The sequence below is a fragment of the Lepidochelys kempii genome, chromosome 10, assembly GCF_965140285.1.
Source record: "Lepidochelys kempii isolate rLepKem1 chromosome 10, rLepKem1.hap1, whole genome shotgun sequence".
NCBI classification, from domain to species: domain Eukaryota; kingdom Metazoa; phylum Chordata; order Testudines; family Cheloniidae; genus Lepidochelys; species Lepidochelys kempii.
In genome coordinates this window covers 53,075,167-53,094,159 of record NC_136389.1, presented here as the reverse complement: position 1 = coordinate 53,094,159, position 18,993 = coordinate 53,075,167, and the positions used below count along the sequence as shown (strand labels likewise).

The window sequence follows — 18,993 nt, the reverse complement described above, 5'->3', positions numbered from 1 at the left end:
CAGCCTGACAGTACCACCAGTTACTGTGTTGGTTCAAGTAGTGGAGATCTGCGATGTGAATCGAAATGTCCAAACCCCTTACTAAATGACCCAAGTTGTAAAAATGTTAGTATTAAAAAAAAAAAAAAATCATTTCCCCCCCATTTTTCCATCCGAATAGAAAACTATTTCTTCATGTTTATTTAAATGATTAAGTATTATCTACAACATTTGCAGACAAGACTAAACTACTATTACAGATATAATAGAAGAGAAGAGAGCCACATGAGTCAAGATAGCAGAAACTGTGAGCAGAAATTTGGGGTCAGTTTTAATCACCATTACTCCCCTCAATCAACATGGCAGCCTCTAAAAATCCAAGACCAATTTTGGAAAGAGTAGTGAAATTTCTGATTTCTATCAGGATTTGCCAGTTTGCTCCTCAGAGGCCAAAAATCAAGCTCAGGAAAGGCAATGCAGAAAACAATGAAACAGTGAGAACTCTTGGGCAGTATGTACGTTTACAATTTGAGTGTATGTGAGTACTCTTTTCCCATCTGTAGCCACCACCATAAGTATTTTAAGAATGTTTATAAATTTCACTTGGAAAATAAACCTCATTCATCATTTGAGATTCATACCATGGTTTTTGAGACTCAAACCATAAATAACTGCATATAAAGATTTTATTTTGTCCGTATTTTAAACACAGTAGTTGAAATGTACAGAATATACCAGACAACTCATTCTATCAATTCACTATACTGTTTTAACATAAGAATGAAACTACACATTCAGGACTTCTCTAGCCAACAGCTGTGTCTAAGGCCTCACAGTTAAGGAATTAAGGGTTTTTCTTCCTACTGTACTATGTGATGTTCAAAACTACAAATGTACATAGTAGCAGTAAATGAAGCACAGGTGCAAGTTTGCCCTAGATGCTTCATATTTGGCAGCACACTTTCATTATCTTTAATTTCTCCCCTTTGGTAAGACAGGCAAAGTATCCCACTTAATTAGATATGAACCCAGGTCAGAACACTAGAATTCCATACCCCTGAAATCTGGGAAAGTTTAGATTCTGCTACAGATCTGAAATTTGGGTCCTCCTCTATCTTTGATGATTGCTTGACTGGAAATAAAGTTCAAATATTAACAGAGCAAGAATCTATTCAACACTGAGTTCATACGGGCAGTCTTTAAGCTTGCATATATAAAGAAAAAGAAAGGTAAGTCAATAACTGTTTTTTTTCTCTAGTTGAGGAATGAAGTAAAAAATGCAAAAATTTACAAGTAGTGTTTTAGGGCACATATTTTCTCATTTGAAAGCCAAACATTTGACAGTGGTAGGTCTCATCTAACCAATGACTCAACTGAACAGTTTGCTCATATAGGCCTGATTCAGAAAGGTACTTAAGCATGTGCCTAACTTTAAGCAGTGAGTTGTCTCAATGAAGTCAATGAAGCCATTTACACACTTAAAAATTAGTTATGTGCTTATGTATCTTGTTGAACTTGGGCCTAGAAGTAGAATTCTAGACAAGCAATAGTACACTCAATAAGAATACTACTGTCAGCTATTGATTATACAATTTAAATAAATGGCAAATCTCAGGCAAATCTCAATTATATACTGAAATATGGACAACATATCAACGTTCAAGTTTTTGACCAACTGTATATAATTTGTTGTATAAAAAAAGTTGCATTTTCTTCACAGGGAAATCTTCCTGCTAACTATTTAAGTTTTCAACTACAGCCAGTATTCATGTACAATCTACTACTAAATCCATTCTATTATTAAGCGTTAAGATATTAAATGGCTTCTCATGTTAGGAGAACCTAAGCTGTCAATTTTTAAAGTGAGTTAGAGCCATTTCATTTCTAATAATACACAAATTGGCTATTATTTCTAAAGTGAACATCTCTACTGAGAAGTAACGATGTGTTTTATATATACCCATTCTTTTTTACATTATTCTAAAGTGCAATATTTTCTTGTATCACAGAGTAAAAACAGCCCTGTATTTCTTTCAAGTATAGAAAGACCAACACCACAAGAACATTTTTAAACATTAGAAATGTTTTCTAATACACAAGACATATTGCGAATAAGCTTCAATTAGATATATATGGATTTTAGTTTTCAAAAGTTAGAATTATTATTTATTGCTAATTCATTTGTAAACCATTACGTTATAGTGCAAATAAGGTATAATTTCATGCAAGTAGCAATCCAAGTCTGTGAAAAAGAATTGTTGGATATTTTTCTTAATATCGGAAAAAAGGCAAGAGGAAAATCAGTAGAGGTCTCTCTTTTTTAAAGGAAATTTTCAACGTATTGAATTTGTTTCCTGCAAAATAGTCAAAATACATATATATGCTGAAGGGGAATGTTAGAGTCCATCAGATGACGTTATACAACAATTGCCAAGAAACCTCACTTTTAAAAATGAAAGGTGGTCTAGATAACATAGGAGCTACACCCTGCAGGAAGACCATCAGTGTATTTCATTTTTTTCTGTACATTGTATACAAATTGCTTCTGGTAAATCTTCAGGAATAAGTTCACATACCACTGGTTAAACCAAAGGCAAGCCCTGTTATCATTGGGGTGGTGGTTGTGGTTTGATTAATTTCAGTGAAGCTTTCTTCACCAATTTTTGCTGCTGTCTTGCTGCTTGGGCTTCGTCAACAGCACGACAAATTCTCTGTAAAGCAATAGTAAAATTAATAAGGCCATGTTTATCTAGCTATCCCCACCAAAAAAAGCTGCAACTTACTGAATTATGGCAATTTTTGAAACAGGTGTATTTTCTAAAATGTATTTTAGTTCTGCAAACAACAAAACACGGTGACTGATTAAAATGCTGGCACTCACTGTCTGAAAGCAATCAACGCTAGTGTAAAGATGTGAACACTGGCCAAAACTTTCAACTTGTGCTCCTAAAATTGGGCACCTAGGCCCTATTCAGCAAGACACTTAAGCATATGCCTAATCTTCAGCAAGTGAATAGTCCCAACTGAGGTCACTGGGCATATTCACATTCTTAAAACATACATGAGCCCTCAATAAGACTCCTCACATGCTTAAATAGTTAGGCACACACTTAGGGCACTGATACAACAAGGTTCCTTAAGTAACTTCATTTTCACATATGCTGAGCATGTAAAATTTCCATTTAAGTCAGTGCTCTGTAGCTTTGAAAGTCAGACCACTTAGACGTCTAACTAAACATATTCACCTAAGTTGGAAAGCTTTGGCTACCTGTAAATTGGATGTACAGCCAACAACTCAGTAAGGTTAACATTTTAATGACTGCTCTAAGTATCATATGGTATTCCCAAAAATAGTAATAGATGATTTTCTCAAAACAATGTAACAAAATAAGGATACCAAAGGAGAGTATCATATTTAATGAAAAAAATACAACAAGGAGCTTTTAAGCTAAGAGGATGCATTAATTTCCATTATCCTGGATTCAAACTACATGCCTTTCTTTTTAGAAACAGTGTACTCATTTAGTGTATGTAATATGATAGAGTGAAACTGGCTTGTGCGTATGTTATCTCCTTCTCTATACCTCTCGACATCTCAATGCAAACTTTGAATGTGAACCAACCGCAAAGATTTAGGTTCCCCAAAATTTGAAGACAACCTAAAACTTGTAATTAGGCAAGAGATTTTTTTCCACCCTGTAAAATGGGTTGGAGAGGATAGCAAAAAGCCCTCATTGTTTATCAGTGTGGGATTGAGGTGAAGGCCCTATGAACTAGTCTAGGTAAATACACTATAGATTTTAAGTCAGCTTGAATACAGAAATAAGGTATAGTATCCAGCAGTAATGCAAGGAACCTGCAAGGCCCAAGCCTGTAAGGTATTAGCTTACAGAGTTAGCATAAGGAATTCAGGCCTATAAGCCTTAGCATAATCAAGTTGACCAGCAGTTACACTTAGTCATAAGATATATTATATTGCTTGTTTTGCAGTATATAGTTCTGCTGAGATCTTATAAAATGCTGACATGTAACCACAACAAATCTGTTCATACCACTTTGGGGTATTTTAGGATAGGAATACCAGCAGATGTATAACCACAAGATTGCCATAGTAACCAATTGATGTATATGCTAATAAGTTTGACATCATTAATTACTAAGCTATAGGATAAGGATACCCACAACATTATTAAGGTGAAGAAGTTAGTTAGCAAAGGAGGCAGAGCTCTCTTATGAATGTTCAGGGCAGTCATCACACCTTATAATAGGCCCAACCAACATCTAAGCCAGAAATCTCAACCATTGGACTTGCTTGGCATGCTAGACACAGGTTGGCTCGTGGACCATCACCTGTCTGCCCACTTCCAGAACTGTGCGAGTATGCATATTATATATATGATGCTGGGGATATATATATATATGTATGTATGTGAATATTTGATATATATGATATGATGCTGGAAGTCAAATTAATATTGCACTACTGTTACTTTCTCATTTGCATAGGAACATTTGTGTTTTTACTAGTGTTAATAAAATCACAAAAGCTTTTCCTAAGTGCAAGTGTTGCAGCAGTAATTCTAATACTACTATACCTGATTCTAGGACTAGAACCTATCAAACTCCAGAAGTTTTGTTTATTAATTGGAGATTTTCAAATAATCAATATAGCCAATTAATAGAAGAGTCAACAGGGACATGCATTGACCTCTTGCAATATGGAGAATGAGCAAGTGCTTAAATCTGCCATTGTTATCTGAGTTCCTGAAGTTTCCAAAACAAAAAATAAAGCTAAGTCACCTAACACTTCTACCTAGCTGTGATAATACAACAAAACATAAGAAATTACGTGAATTTTTGCTCAAAAATCTGAGAAGTAGCTCTGGGCACAGAGAGAGGGTCGTTACATGCACACTTGCTTTGAGAAAGGAGGGACCTGACATAGTTGGGGCTACAGTCTTCTCTGAACCATACCTGCTGCCTTTCAGCACTTACAGAAGGCACTTTTGAGGCCTCCCAAGGCACTATCTTGCCTTTCACAAGATTCCCAGTGTTCAGAAACATATTACCTTAGGGGAAATTTACAAAGACTATCCGTCTTTGTTAGGATTGATAATGTACACAAAGGTGTACGTCTTTAAAAGGTACATGTATCTGGGTCCACTGCGGTGTTAAATGACCTCTGTACCAAATAACTAGTAGTCAGGGCAAGCCTGCTTTAATCCTTTCAAGCAGGCCCTCCCCTTTGGCTGAATTACAGTAGTTTTTGATTTAGCTAGAATGGCATGAGATGTTAAAAAAAAAAAAAAAAAGGTTACCCTTGCAGTAGTTTCATCCTTCAGTTGAATTTTCTTCAGACATTCATGAGCTGCATGGTCCTTTTTTTGGAACATTAATAGCCCCTGATCCTGTTACAAAGAGGAATAAAAATAAATTTAAAAGCCTTGGGGGAAAAAATTCACAACCCAATACTGGGTGCTTAAATGCCATCTTTTAAGTTATATCTGCTTTTCTTTCTGTACAGATCCAGGCCATATTATAAATAAATGATTTTACCCCACAATCATCCTAATTTATTATCAAAGTAGTTATGTTTAGAGACAGATGTTTACATATCTGAAAAATTAATTTTAAATTAGTGAATTTCTATGGATAAGTACCATGCAACAAGACTACTAGCGAACTCATAACCAGTGAAAAATTAAAAATACTAGTCTATTTCCCTAAATTTCAGGCAAAATCTTTAGATATAGGAGGACAGTAAAATTAGCTCCACTCAGAAATGACAACAAAGTGCTAAGTGATGCAAGGATACAATTCAAGTAGAATGATGTTACAATCTAAGTTCCTGAAAATCACGCTTTTTATGTAATTAGGGCATTTTAAAGAGTATAACAAGGCACAAAAAATGTCATCAACATTACACATGCAGCATGCACTGGCTGAATTATGGTAGTTTTTGATTTAGCTAGCATCCTGGAAATGCAAAGATTTTGAAATTGGCTGACATACAGTAACAATATAAGAACACCTGGTAATATAAACAGCCTGATAAGATTGCTTCTTCAAATCTAGGATTCCTAACTTTCAATTAAGTTCTTGAATTTTCCAAGGAACTGGATGCATATTCTTCATTGAAAATTGATATATCAATATAAGTCTTAAGACCAAATGCTGAAAGCAGCAGAGGCTGTGCTACGTGTAAAAAAATTTTAAATAAAAATTTTCAGTATACCATTGCAGAAAAAAGTTAAGCTTTTGGACTTGTTATAAAAATACAGGTTTGAGCCTTATTAAAATATACTTTTTCTGTACTTGACATAAGTTTATTAAAAAATTTCAGTCAGTTAAAACTGTGCATGTCTGTTGAAGGCAGTAAAGATGGAGAGGTTTCACAGAGAGCCTATGTATACATCATGGGGTTGCAAATGTTAGCCAAGGGCATAATTTTGCCTGCAAAACCTTTATTAATGGAAGATGTAAGGCCGGGGTGGGGGCAAGGGGGAGGAACTCAATTTGACTTTCAGGGTGGCAGGAAAACACCACTCTCACTGTAATCACTGACACACAGAACTCCACAATGCCATTTTGATACTTTTTAAATCTAAATAATTTTTCAGAGTAGATCTGTATTTCAAAGGCATAAACATTTCTTTTACCTTCACAGTGATTTTTAGTATATTTGTTTCAACAGAAGGAGGATGTGTAAAATCTTCAAATAAATAATCCCAGTCTGTTACATGGCCTAGGATATCCACGTCTTTTACACACATCAGCCTCCTATCCAAAAGACAAAAGCAATGTGAAATATTTAACCTCCTCCTAGGACCACGACTTTATCAGAAGAAAACAAGGTTAATTTTGGCTTAGAATCATAGAATATCAGGGTTGGAAGGGACCTCAGAAGGTCATCTAGTCCAACCCCCCGCTCAAAGCAGGACCAATCCCCAACATTTGCCTCTTCCCTAAAGGGCCCCCTCAAGGATTGAACTCACAGCCCTGGGTTTAGCAGGCCAATGCTCAAACCACTGAGCTATCCCTCCCGCCTTGTCCTTATATTTATAACAGACCAGTGATAATGACCCCTTGGCTCTGGAGCTGTGTTACTTGAGGGCTGTGGGTGTGGTGTTGGGACTACCTTGATAACTTGAGTATCAGGAGTACTCAAAAATAGCTTATGTTTTAGACCAATCTGCATAAACAAAAAAAAACCCAAACAGCAATTGGTTGGTTGAAAATTCAGGGTTTATCTTCATTGCCACAGCTAGCTCAAGTTGCTCCACTCAAGAGCCAGCACACAGCAAAAAACACACTTGAGCTACACAGAGCTATTTGATGAGTTGTGCTAACTCAAGCTGTAGCTGCATTCCTGCTGCATTATTAGCTGGAGCATCAGCAGCACTCAAACGTCAACCCATGTCCCCAACAGGCCAGCTAGCTTGAGTTTAAACTTAACTCTAAGTTAAGTTAAATTGAGTTTAAACATTTAACTCTAGCTACAAAATTTGTGTGTGGGGACAGGAGTCTGCTTAGGACTTGCATTCCAGTTATATCTCAAGCTCACGCTGCAGTGAAGACAAGCCTTAACTTGTTACCACTATCAGGACTTCAATAGTAATTTCAACAGGCTTCTTCTACTGCATTGTGAATTTCAAGGTGGATAGGTTGTCAAAATTAACTAAGAGGAATTTTCATGTGGGTCTTGTATTTGGCAAACTTACCCCATGTGATCAGTAAGATCAGAAACCAGCCACTCATTCTGTTTCTCATGTGCTCTTGGTTTCTGTTTAAGCACTTCTAAAAAACCATCAAATCGCTCAGCTGTTTGGGTCCAAGACCATTAGGCAGTGACCTAATAAGTAATGTTCTCATTGTTCCTAAGTAGCGATTGTTATATTGCTTCCCATGTTTGTACAAAAAAGGCACAGGTGCCTCAACCGGCACATTAATGTTGGCACAGTTGTTGGAGCAAGTGCGATAAAGTAGATGTATACAGCATGTGAGTAATGTAATGTAAGAAACAAGGTTGAAATCCATTTCTCAAACAATTAGAGTTTGATTGTTACAACAATTTAGGAATTTTAGTTTCAGTATAACCTAGTCTACCTATTTGAGTAAAAGGGGCAAAACAATCATTTGGGAAACCAAACCCACAGTGCTGGAGTCCATTCATCTAATACATGAAAGAGATTATCTTTGTGGATGTTCATTTGCATGCATTGTATGCTTCCTAGTCAAGTACAGTTGCATGAAAAATGCCACAAACCACAATGACATTGATTAAGATGTATTCCCAAGCAGGTATATTAATATCAATAGAGATTTGGTTCCTTTTAAAATTTTTATAGGAACAAAATTAAGGAAGTTTAAAATATTGGGAAATAGAAAACAGGAAAGTTCACAGAAGTTTAATATAACTTCCATAGGGCAAAGAATAATTGATTTTTATTTATCACACTAAGAGAGAGACAAAGCCCTGAAAATATGGAACTCTTCTAAAAAGCAGCTTTTGAATAGACATTAGGCTATGCTGATAGTAATACCTATTGGTAACAACAAGGTTTGTCTTCTTGCCTCCTGGAAGCACACAGTGGTATCGATAACTTTCTCCTTCCAGCTTTCTGATATGAGAGTTCTGAAAAAGGAAAACAAAGATTTAAACTGGTCATGTTTAGTCTTAAGAAAAGAAGATTGAGGTGGGACCTGTTAACAGTCTTCAAATAAGTGTTATAAAGAGCACTTGATCAATTGTTCTCCATGTGCACTTAAGATAGGATGAGACAAAATGAGCTTAGTCTACAGCAAGGGAAATTTAGGTTAGATATTAGGAAAATCCCACTATAAAGGGAGTTAAGCACTAGAATAGGCTTCCAGGGTAGATTGTAGAATCAACATCCTTGCAGTTTATTAAGAACAGGTTGGACAAACACCTGTAGGGATGGTTTACGTTTACTTGGTCCTGCTTCAGCAGAGAGGGCTGGACTTGACTTCTTGAGGCCCCTTACAGGCCTACATTTCTATGATTCTAGGAACATATTTTAAATGAGCTCTCAATTTATATTGGATTTATTATTTCCAGCTCAAAAATTTATTAACGTCACAGAACTATAATGAGTAATCTCATGGGAGTCTCAAACCCAAGTTAAGTCATTTTGGAGATCTGTTCAAGTCCTCAGCCACTCAAACAGGTAGAAGATTCCTATTAATTTTTTCCACTGTCATTCTTTTTCTGCCACTGGCAGTCTTGGAGCTCTCTCCTTCTGCCAAGCCTCACACTGGATCCTTTAACACAAGAGTGAGAATCCTGTGATATGTTGTTTAAAGAATATGCCTAGTTTTAAACACACAACTCAGACCATGATCCAGAGAGAGAGAGAGAGGGAGGGAGAGGTGTCCCACACAAGAAACTATCAGGTTGCATCTACTCAGCACCTCTCAGGATCACGCCTTTTATTATAAAATGTTAGCAAGTGAAATGTTAGATACAAGTATTTATGGAACATATAGGTTGAAAAAGAAGCTTAAGGAAAATGCATAGTAAATCCAACATCTCAGGTATGTTTCTGATACATAAGTAGTAGGGAGCGGAGTCTTCAAGTAACAGTAAAGTTAAAAAAATTGTTTTTATTTCCAGTGAGTTTTTATGGACTTTATTCTGTTAAACCAAGTTCTTAGAATTAGCAACGTTTTTATCTGCTGTTTAACTGAAACCTGACAATTCAACAATGTAAATACTGTCTGGGGGCTGTCTGTAGACTCGTTTATACTAATGTACACTTCAAATATGTAGCATTTGAGAGATTCAGTCACTAATATTGAACCTTTATCTTTGTGATACATCACAGAAAAATGCCAGGTACTGACATTTCATAAAACACCAAAAAACCAAGCAGTCCCCTCCACGCATTTACATACACAGAGCCAATGATAATACTGAGGCTATGAAACTGATGGGGATATGACAACACATCTGTGGGCTCTGGAGAAAGCAAACAGACAAGATGACAGTAAGTTATGAAGGTAAAACTGTGAAACAAATTTCAAAGAAACAAATTTCAAGAAATGAAATCATACTGAACACACAATTTTAACTCCACAATCATATGCAGACAAACTTGCACGTATTAGAAAACTTGCTTCTTGCCTTATGTGGTAAACAGTGATTTAAAATCCAAGTTCTTCCCTTGGATTAACTTGTTTCTTGTTTACAGTCTGTATGTTCTGGGGAAATGCACATAAAGTTGCTCAACTGTAAGGCAGCTTATTAAGGGCAGGGGAGGTGATTTGCTAGGGTTAAAAAGGAATGTTAATATGGCAGCCTAAGATGTGGGCTGTAAACTGCTTTATGCTCATGTACACATAAAATATGTAGCGTTTGGGAGATTCTGTCATGGTATTCAAATTTAGACCATGTCTGTTACAAATGTAGTACATCATGAGGCATGAATCCTGCATAATTTATTTTATGATTTATCATACTTGGATGGGTTTGGCTTAAGTTTTGGCAATAGCAACTGTAAAAAAACAACATCCCTACTTTCCAAGTTCACAGAATCAACTTCACACTTTATTGCCAAGCACAAGAGATTTCAATACACAAGAATATTTGCAATATATTTTTGAATAAATGTTTAATAAGATTTCAGCTCAATACTGTCAAGGCACTGATAAACATTATTATAATTACTGTCTGAAGTCTTTATAGAACACATAGACTTCTAAGAAATAATATTTTTAGTTAATAAAATGAGCAAGATAAAGCAAATCAGTGCATGTCAGTTTTTTCTAAATTAACCCAACTCCCTACACTGCCTGTTAGAATGCAGCATGCACTGTCGTCATGTGTGAAACTGATGCAACTATGTGGGGGAATGAAAGGAGTAAAGAAAACCATACATCCTCTGCTTAGAGGGATGCAAAATGGATTTGCCTTGGATAAGAATACAGCTAATGCCTATAACTGGATGCCCAGAAGTCCTTCTGTGATCAAGATAATCCAAACCTTACTTAAATTATATAACTGATTAACATGAATACTTTTAGCTCCTCATTGCTACTAATGTTACTTAATTTTCTTTGGGTCAAGTTCCAATACCCTTACTCATGCCGAATAGTTGCATATTTTGTGAGTTGTCCCACTTAAGTCAGTGGGCTACTCATGAACCTGAATGACATTCAATGGAAGAAAGGTGAAAGAATTTGGGTCCATTTTTCTTCAGTTATTCCCCTGTTAAAGCTAAATTTTCAATTCAGTAGATTTCTTAAACAAATATTCACTGTATTAATGTATATCTATCAAGAACATAAAAGTTAAGATTAACTTTGCTTCTTTCTTTCTTTCTATATTCTACTGTGTAGCTACAATTGCTGTTTAGTTCAAGTAAAATACATGGAAAGGTCTCAAAGTGATCATGGTTCACATCAATACCAAGTCCATTAAAATAAGTTTCAACACTTATTTAGGTTTGCACTTCATTTTCCCATATTTAAAAATTCTTTCCAAGTACTTAAAACATATTATACATTGCAATATACATTATCTTTCAACTCAGTTAAGATGGATTAAAATTCCAGCATTTAAAGTTATACGGACTCTGTGCGCCTTTAGAGAGGGTTTCAACAACAAGACACTCCAATAAATCTTTTTTAATCCAATATCCATTTCTTTCAGTCACCACAAATCATTACAAACAAGTTTCTAATCTAGTGTAGGTTCATGTTATAACACTTTCAAACTAGACTTCTTCTCTTTCAAACTAGACTTCTTCTGATATTCTTAAATGTGCAATGCCAAACCAAAGAAATGAGAAAGCAGGAGCTTCACATTCAAATATAGATCCAAGAAAATTCTTCACATCCCTCCAAGTTAGAGAATTAAGGCAATGTACGAATTCTGAAATACATAACCCTCAACCTATCTAATGGACTTCCTATACATCTGAAGCATCATTGTTTTACTACTTCAATTAAATGGAGCAAAAAACATTTTGCCAGCTTCATTCCAAACATAACTGTACGTTGTAATCTATGGGCCAAATCCTAAAGTTAGGTGTGCATATTCAATGGCTGATTGTGAAAGACACCATATCTCAAACTGGAAATGGAAACCTGCTCCTACATTTGGCCATAAATTAAATTGATCTTCTATTTTTCCTCTTTGGCTGAACAATTGTAATCCTTTTTGAAGAAACTCAAAACATCTTTGGGAATTTCAGTGTGAGACATGAGAATCCTCTTCAATTTCCTTCTTAAAACAAGCTTAAAATACTGAAAAGCGCTCAGCCTTAAATAAAAACCTCAACTTACACTTTTATGTGCAGTAGGCTAGCTGGTTATCTTGCTGCTATTTTACTAGCTTAGCTGTCTTTAGAAAAATTAAAGCCAGTTAAAGATACAGAGATGACAAGTATATTTCAAAATAAAACCACCATCTACAAATTCAAGTCAATGCCATTTCCTGTTTCTTTTAACAATTTTGGTTACATTGCTATTAATAAATCAACAAACCAACCAACAAATATAGCTGGAAAGTCTGAGAATGCAGCATTTCATTCTCAAGAGCTCCTACGCTTTTCTAGGGGAACATTTTTTTGGGGAGAGGGACAGATGGGAGGTCTTGGATACCTTACCTCTATGTCCAATTAACTGTTCTTTCTATAACCATTTAAGGACAGTCATTTTCAACTTTCTTACAAAACAAGACTGAAGAGCTCCAAGTTTAGCTTTTAGTTTAGAAAGTAGGTTAACTGTATCTACAAGAAACTTTGGAACTTCTCTGTCCCCAGTGATAATCACATAATCATTAACTTCAGCCTACCATTTTGAAATACCCAGTTAATTTTTAGGACAATTGCAGTAATAAACAATTGACCAGCTCTACTTGGCATTTAGTTCTAAAGGTGAAAATTTATTTTCAAGAAAATTTTATATTTACTATCATTTTAAAATGCAACCATTTTTCAGTTTGTCACCATTTTTCAGTCATGTTTTTGATAGAACAATTACAAGACAGACATTTTTATTTTAAAAGGCTTTTGATAAGCAAGCAGTTTCTAGAACCTCTGATAATGTTTTTGATAAATTAAAAGATAAAGAATTTTTTTTTTTTTTTGCAAAAAATAAAAAGTTAACCAGATCTACTACCAAAAGGGATTGGGGTATAACTGTCACTAGTTGCATTTAGGGCTGAACTGGACATTCACTAAAATCACTCCAGCTAATACAGAAAAACAATCATAGAATTGGAAGGGACCTTGAGAGGTCATCTATAGTCCAATCCCCTGCACTCAAGGCAGGACTAAGTATTATCTAGACCATCCCTGACAGGTGTTTGTCCTACCTGCTCTTAAAAATCCCCAACGATGGAGATTCCACAACCTCCCTGGGCAATTTATTCCAGTGCTTAACCACTCTGACAGTGAGGAAGTTTTTCCTAATGTCCAACCTAAACTGTCCTTGCTGCAATTGAAGCTCACTGCTTCTTGTCCTATCCTCAGAGGTTAAGAACAACAAGTTTTCTCCCTCCTCCTTGTAACAACCTTTTATGTACTTGAAAACTTATCTTGTCCCCTCTCAGTCTTCTCTTCTTCAGACTAAACAAACCCAATTTTTTTTTCAATCTTCCCGCATAGGTCATGTTTTCTAAACCTTTAATCATTTTTGTTGCTCTTCTCTGGACTTTCTCCAATTTGTCCACAACTTTCCTGAAACGTGGCACCCAGAACTGGACACAATACTCCAGCTGAGGCCTAATCAGCGCAGAATAGAGCAGAAGAATTATTTCTCGTGTCTTGCTTACAATACTCCTGCTAATACATCCTAGAATGACTTTTTTTGCAATAGCATTACACTGTTGACTCATATTTAGCTTGTGATCCACTATGACCCCCAGATCCCTTTCCGCAGTACTCCTTCCTAGGCAGTCATTTCCCATTTTGTAGGTGTGCAACTGATTATTCTTTCCTAAGCGGAATACTTTGCATTTGTCCTTATTGAATTTCATCCTATTTACTTTAGACCATTTCTCCAGTTTGTCCAAATCATTTTGTACACGTTCACAATCCAGTAGAGGTCACCATCCCATGCAAATTATTTCACGTTCCTATAAATGGATAAATCATTAACTATTTATTAAGTATGAAAAGTTAGCTCACTTTATCAAGAGGTTTTCTACCTTCTTTGTAAAGCACCATTATAAGCCCTTAGACAACTAAAACAGACAAGCCACTGCCTTCTCTACATATGGATTAGACTGAAATTTACTTTGTGTGTGGAGTTGCAGACGTTGTGGGGAACAGAGCAAAAGAACTCCCCACTAGTGTCATGATACAGCAGTCAGTCACAACTGCAATTTTTACATTCTGGGCTATAGAGGGCCAAGACAACTAATGGCACAAGCTACCCCACGACTTGTTGGTGAGTAATTGAGTCCATTCCAATCTTCTGCACTGACTAGCAGAGCTGGTCAGCTATGGACACTCTACTGTAGGGCATTCCAGAGGTTACAATCGAAGAGGCATTGTTACTGCCTCACAGCCAAAGTTCTTCTGGGATGCCAGTCTGCAGCACCCAATTCAATCAAGTGCCTTTCATGCATAATCCAGCTTTAAGACAGAACAAAACACCATCACTGGTAGTCTGGAAAGTAAGACATTCTTCCTCAAGATTCCAAGACTTTGTCTTAATTATTTTAGAAACTTACATTTAATTTTAGAGGGGCATCCTAAATTTTATATGCCTCGTTGAAGACTGCATTTTAAGCAGGGACTTTAAGCAGGAGATGGTGGAAGCATGGTGGACTTGGTAAGGAAGTGAGTTCCAGACACAGGGGAAAAGAAATGGAAATAAGTGTGCAAAAAGAATTAGTAGCTAGGCATTCACATTAGGAAGAGTGGAGGGAGTGAGGAAGGTAGCAGATACACAGGAGTGGGGTGGTGAGACGGAGATAAAATTTGAGAAGGTCCAATCAAGTGACAATGAGAAGGTTAAATTTGTTGCAGAAGGCAAATGAACCCTAGGTATGATCCAGAGAGAAGTCTAGGTTTTCACTGGAGAACTTTAGTTGAATTACTCAACAAGACAAAGTGAGTCAGTGTTTCAGACATGATATGTTCAAGACCAGAACAAGGATTTCGGAAGCAGGAAAACAACAGCCTGGAAATGCTGTTGTGGCAAAGTGGCAGCAGGACAGTGGCAGAGAGGAGGACAGTTGAACATGTCAATGGTGCAAGGCTGTGAGACAGTGAGTATTGTGAAGCTACCAAATGCAACAGAATGAAAGGAACGAAGTCTGAGACAAATTTACACTATAGTAACTCATTTACAACTAAAAATATTCATTTTCTTAGGCTTATACTCTGGCCAATTCACTAGGAAAAAAACATGAGGATTACATTGAAATTACTCCTGGGGGAATTCTGCACCAAAAAAAAAAAAAAAAAAGTGTTGTACACAGTATTGTAAAATTTTGAAAATTCTGCATATCTTATTTGTTAAAATACCACAATATAATCACACCAGTTTCAATTATTTTGGTAATTTATTTCAAAATACCTGTCAGCAAGTATGTCTATAACAATACAGAAAACAAAAAAGATTCAAGAAATGGTTTTTGGCAAATAGATTCCTTATTAGGCACATTAATACAGAACTTTGAGTAATAATTCATTTAAACTACAAGACAGAAACCTATTTCCTGTACCCCTCAGAAGTAGTACAAAGGTTCAGGGGAGTCAGGGGTAACAGAGGAGCTGAGGGAGAGGCAAGTAATGTCTGGGCAGGAGCCTGGGAGTGAACCTGGAGGTTTATTGGGTATGGATGGGAGAAGTATGGAACAGGTGGTTTTTGTGTTTTTTTGGGGGGAGTAGGGGGGGAGAGAAAGACTGTTAAGGAGTTGGGGAGCCTCCCCCATGCAGAACCTAGCTGACCCCTAGCCTCTCCAATTGACTCAGGCACATCTGCTCCAGTCCCCGCGTGTCCCTGCACTCCTCTTCCTGCCCATCTCCATGTGTACCTGCACCCGCACTCAGCCACTACCCTCCCCCATCCTCATGTTTTCCTTGCATCCCCCCATGCCATCCCCATGTGTTTCTGCACCTCCACTCCCATTCAGCCCAACGCAATATTGTCACCACACTAGCTCCCAGGCCCCACCCATCTGTTCCCCCCCACTAGCTCTTCTGAATGCCTGTCTATATAACCCCCACCCCCAGCAGCCCCGTCTGCCCACGCTATCTATCCCTCCCATATCCCTTGTCTTCCCACCTGGCCCCATGGCAGGATACTATGATGGGGCAGTAGCTGCCCGCTCCCTCTCTGCAGCTGGCTGCTCTGGCCCTGAGCTGGCTGCCCACTCTGACACCACAGCAGCCCCTGGTGTGCAAAAAGGTGTAATTGCAGCGCCTCCCCAACATAATATGTTTTCTGCAGGGGGACATGAATTCTGCACATGCAGTGGTGCAGAATCCCCTCAGAAGTATGAAATAAAACATTTATGTTTCACTAACTGTAAGATTCTGACAAATTTAGTTCAAGGAATTTCAAAATTAGGACTCAGACTGAGTTATTATGCAGTGTTGTGACAAGTGCAAACTTTTTATGAGAAACGGTGATTTAGTTTAAAGGCTAAGACTCCTTTACTAAATGTCCTATTTTCCCTCTAAGGCTCAACTCTGTATTTGTTTGATCATTAAAACAGCTCATGTGTGCTATGCTACACTACCACCCTGATTTCTATAACCTCAAAATGTACAGGTACAGCAACAGCGTTGGGTGGTGAAGAGAGCTGTTTCAGTGACCTTAGAATTTCCTAGCTTTCGACAGAAAGAAAATTCAATATGGAAAACTATGTACAGCAATATTTTTTTTGAATAATATTATCAAAACTTTAATCCACAAAAAATAGGTTAAACATACAAATCTTAGAGGCTCCATATATTTATAGCAGCCAATTTCCAACATTAATTGTGCTACATCTTTCCTTTTCATGTACCAAAAGCGTTTTCCCCACATAACAGACCAGGAAGTCTAACACTGCACTGAAAAGTGTTTTTAAGTAATAGAGTGAAAAGCACACACCTAGAACTAACATATTTATATTTTTATTTAATATGGTATGACAAACATGAATTTTAAAAAAAACTCTGCTTTTGCACTAAGTTTAAGATAGTATTGTTTTACAAAAGATTGCAACTATTTAATATTGAGAATTTTTGAGAGGGGAACTGAAAAAAATTCATGCTAGTGCAGAGATGCACACAAGCACCACAACAAGCCCAGAAAAGAAGTGTTGAGTATTGATCACAACTGTATTGATCACAATCTTATAAATAATGTTTAAGACAAATGTCTGAAGCCAGTAAAATTTTTTGTCAACAGCGTTTATGCATAAAACACAGAACAGACATTTTGTTGCTAGTAAGATTAATTATTGGTTTCCCTAATATGAAATTTCACAAATCAAGGAGAGACTCGTGGCTTCACTCACGCTAAAAAAGTTGGCATTTACATACTAGGGATTACAGTTTTAAATGATGTGCAGTAGTATGTATATGCATCGCATAAAATAGAATACAAAAAGTTTATTTGGGGCAAAGGGCAGAGTTAACCAAGCCTTCTGTTCCTTGATTGGAAGAACATATCATATAGAAGATTATTCATTTTTCAATATGAACATGGAGTCATGTGGCTAGTCAGCAGTGTCAAGGGCAGACCTATAGCAGCTTATTTAAACCACGAATGGAAGCATTTTATCTGATATATTTTCAAATTTTATATCACCGACTCACGAAATTACAAAAGCATTTTCATAGACAGGAGCAAATTTTTTATTCATTTTTAGTAGCCATGCTTACTTTCTTTTCTTGGCATTTTTAAGCAAGATCCCTATATAAATACCCTCCAGAGAATGCTGACTAGTCAAGCAGCATTTTATCATCTACACTACCTTGAATATTTCTTTAGTGACCACTTTATTAACACTTGCCATTCAGAGCTCAGAAGTAAGGCCCAACATCATTTTAAAAACACGCAAGAGGAAATGATTTCATGTTAGCATGTACTACCGTCCAGTCTTACCCTTTAGACTGTAACAGGTAAATTATTTTGTTCTTACTATGAATTGGGTAATTTAAAGTGCCATTCAACTCCTACATAGAGGTTCTAATAGAAGTCAATGAATAATTTGAGTTTCTTTTATGGAATCATGCCCTTAATCTAAATTCTTAAAGGCCCATGAAGGAAATCATGAAAAAATATGGAAAATGTTTACTCCATTATTCCAGTTCTTGCTGCGTATGCAAGGGGAGAGAGAGAGAGAGAGAGGGGACAACATTAGAAACCCATGCCGAGGGATCACAAACGATATCTACAGGAAATAAATGCAATCATCAATAATTAAGATGCAAGTTTCAGTCTTAACTTAGAAGTAAACATTTTAAATCACTTCTTTTGTTCCAGATGTTTTATCATAACCAATACTTCAGCTAAATTACATTTGAAATCTCAGCCAGCATGTTCTTAAAGTGCTCTTCCTGTTTGCTGTCTTGTTGCATTTACTCAAAATTAACTGGATTAAAATTCCCCAGTATATGAGAAATAGCATTCATTGTCAATATGGCACCCATGTCTAACACCATGCAGGCGGTCAACCAGACTAGACCATCATATGCGTTGTGTAGCTTTTAGCACACTACCATTAAAAACCACAGTTTGAAAACATGGGAAACATAAGGAACAGGATTAACCTCCTAAATATTGTCCCACAATAGACTGTCCCACAAATGCTAAAATATCTTCACACACCCCCTTTTTTTAAGCGAGGGTCATGGTGATATATTTAACACAAAATGACGAGATGAGCAACTGGTAAAACAGAATATTGAAAGGCTGTGCAGTAATCTGATTTACTTTGCATAGCACATATGTTAGTTCTTCATTGTGACTAAAGCTTGCATTGGATGGCAATACATAGGCATATTTTATAAACTGAAATAAATATCCAGGTCCCTTCCCCAA

General features: G+C 36.6%; 1 protein-coding gene across 1 annotated transcript in view; it reads right to left on the bottom strand.

Moving 5' to 3' along the window:
• Positions 1-647: 647 nt before the first annotated feature.
• The window catches only part of VPS13C (vacuolar protein sorting 13 homolog C), a 187,642-nt gene continuing 169,296 nt past the window's right edge, over positions 648-18,993 (bottom strand). The window contains exons 82-85 of the mRNA XM_073303628.2: positions 8,523-8,614; positions 6,639-6,759; positions 5,298-5,387; positions 648-2,690 (exon numbers count right to left, since the gene is read on the bottom strand). Of these exons, the coding sequence (XP_073159729.1) occupies positions 2,586-2,690; positions 5,298-5,387; positions 6,639-6,759; positions 8,523-8,614 (408 nt within the window). The 3' untranslated portion in view covers positions 648-2,585. The remainder of the gene's footprint in view (positions 2,691-5,297; positions 5,388-6,638; positions 6,760-8,522; positions 8,615-18,993) is intronic.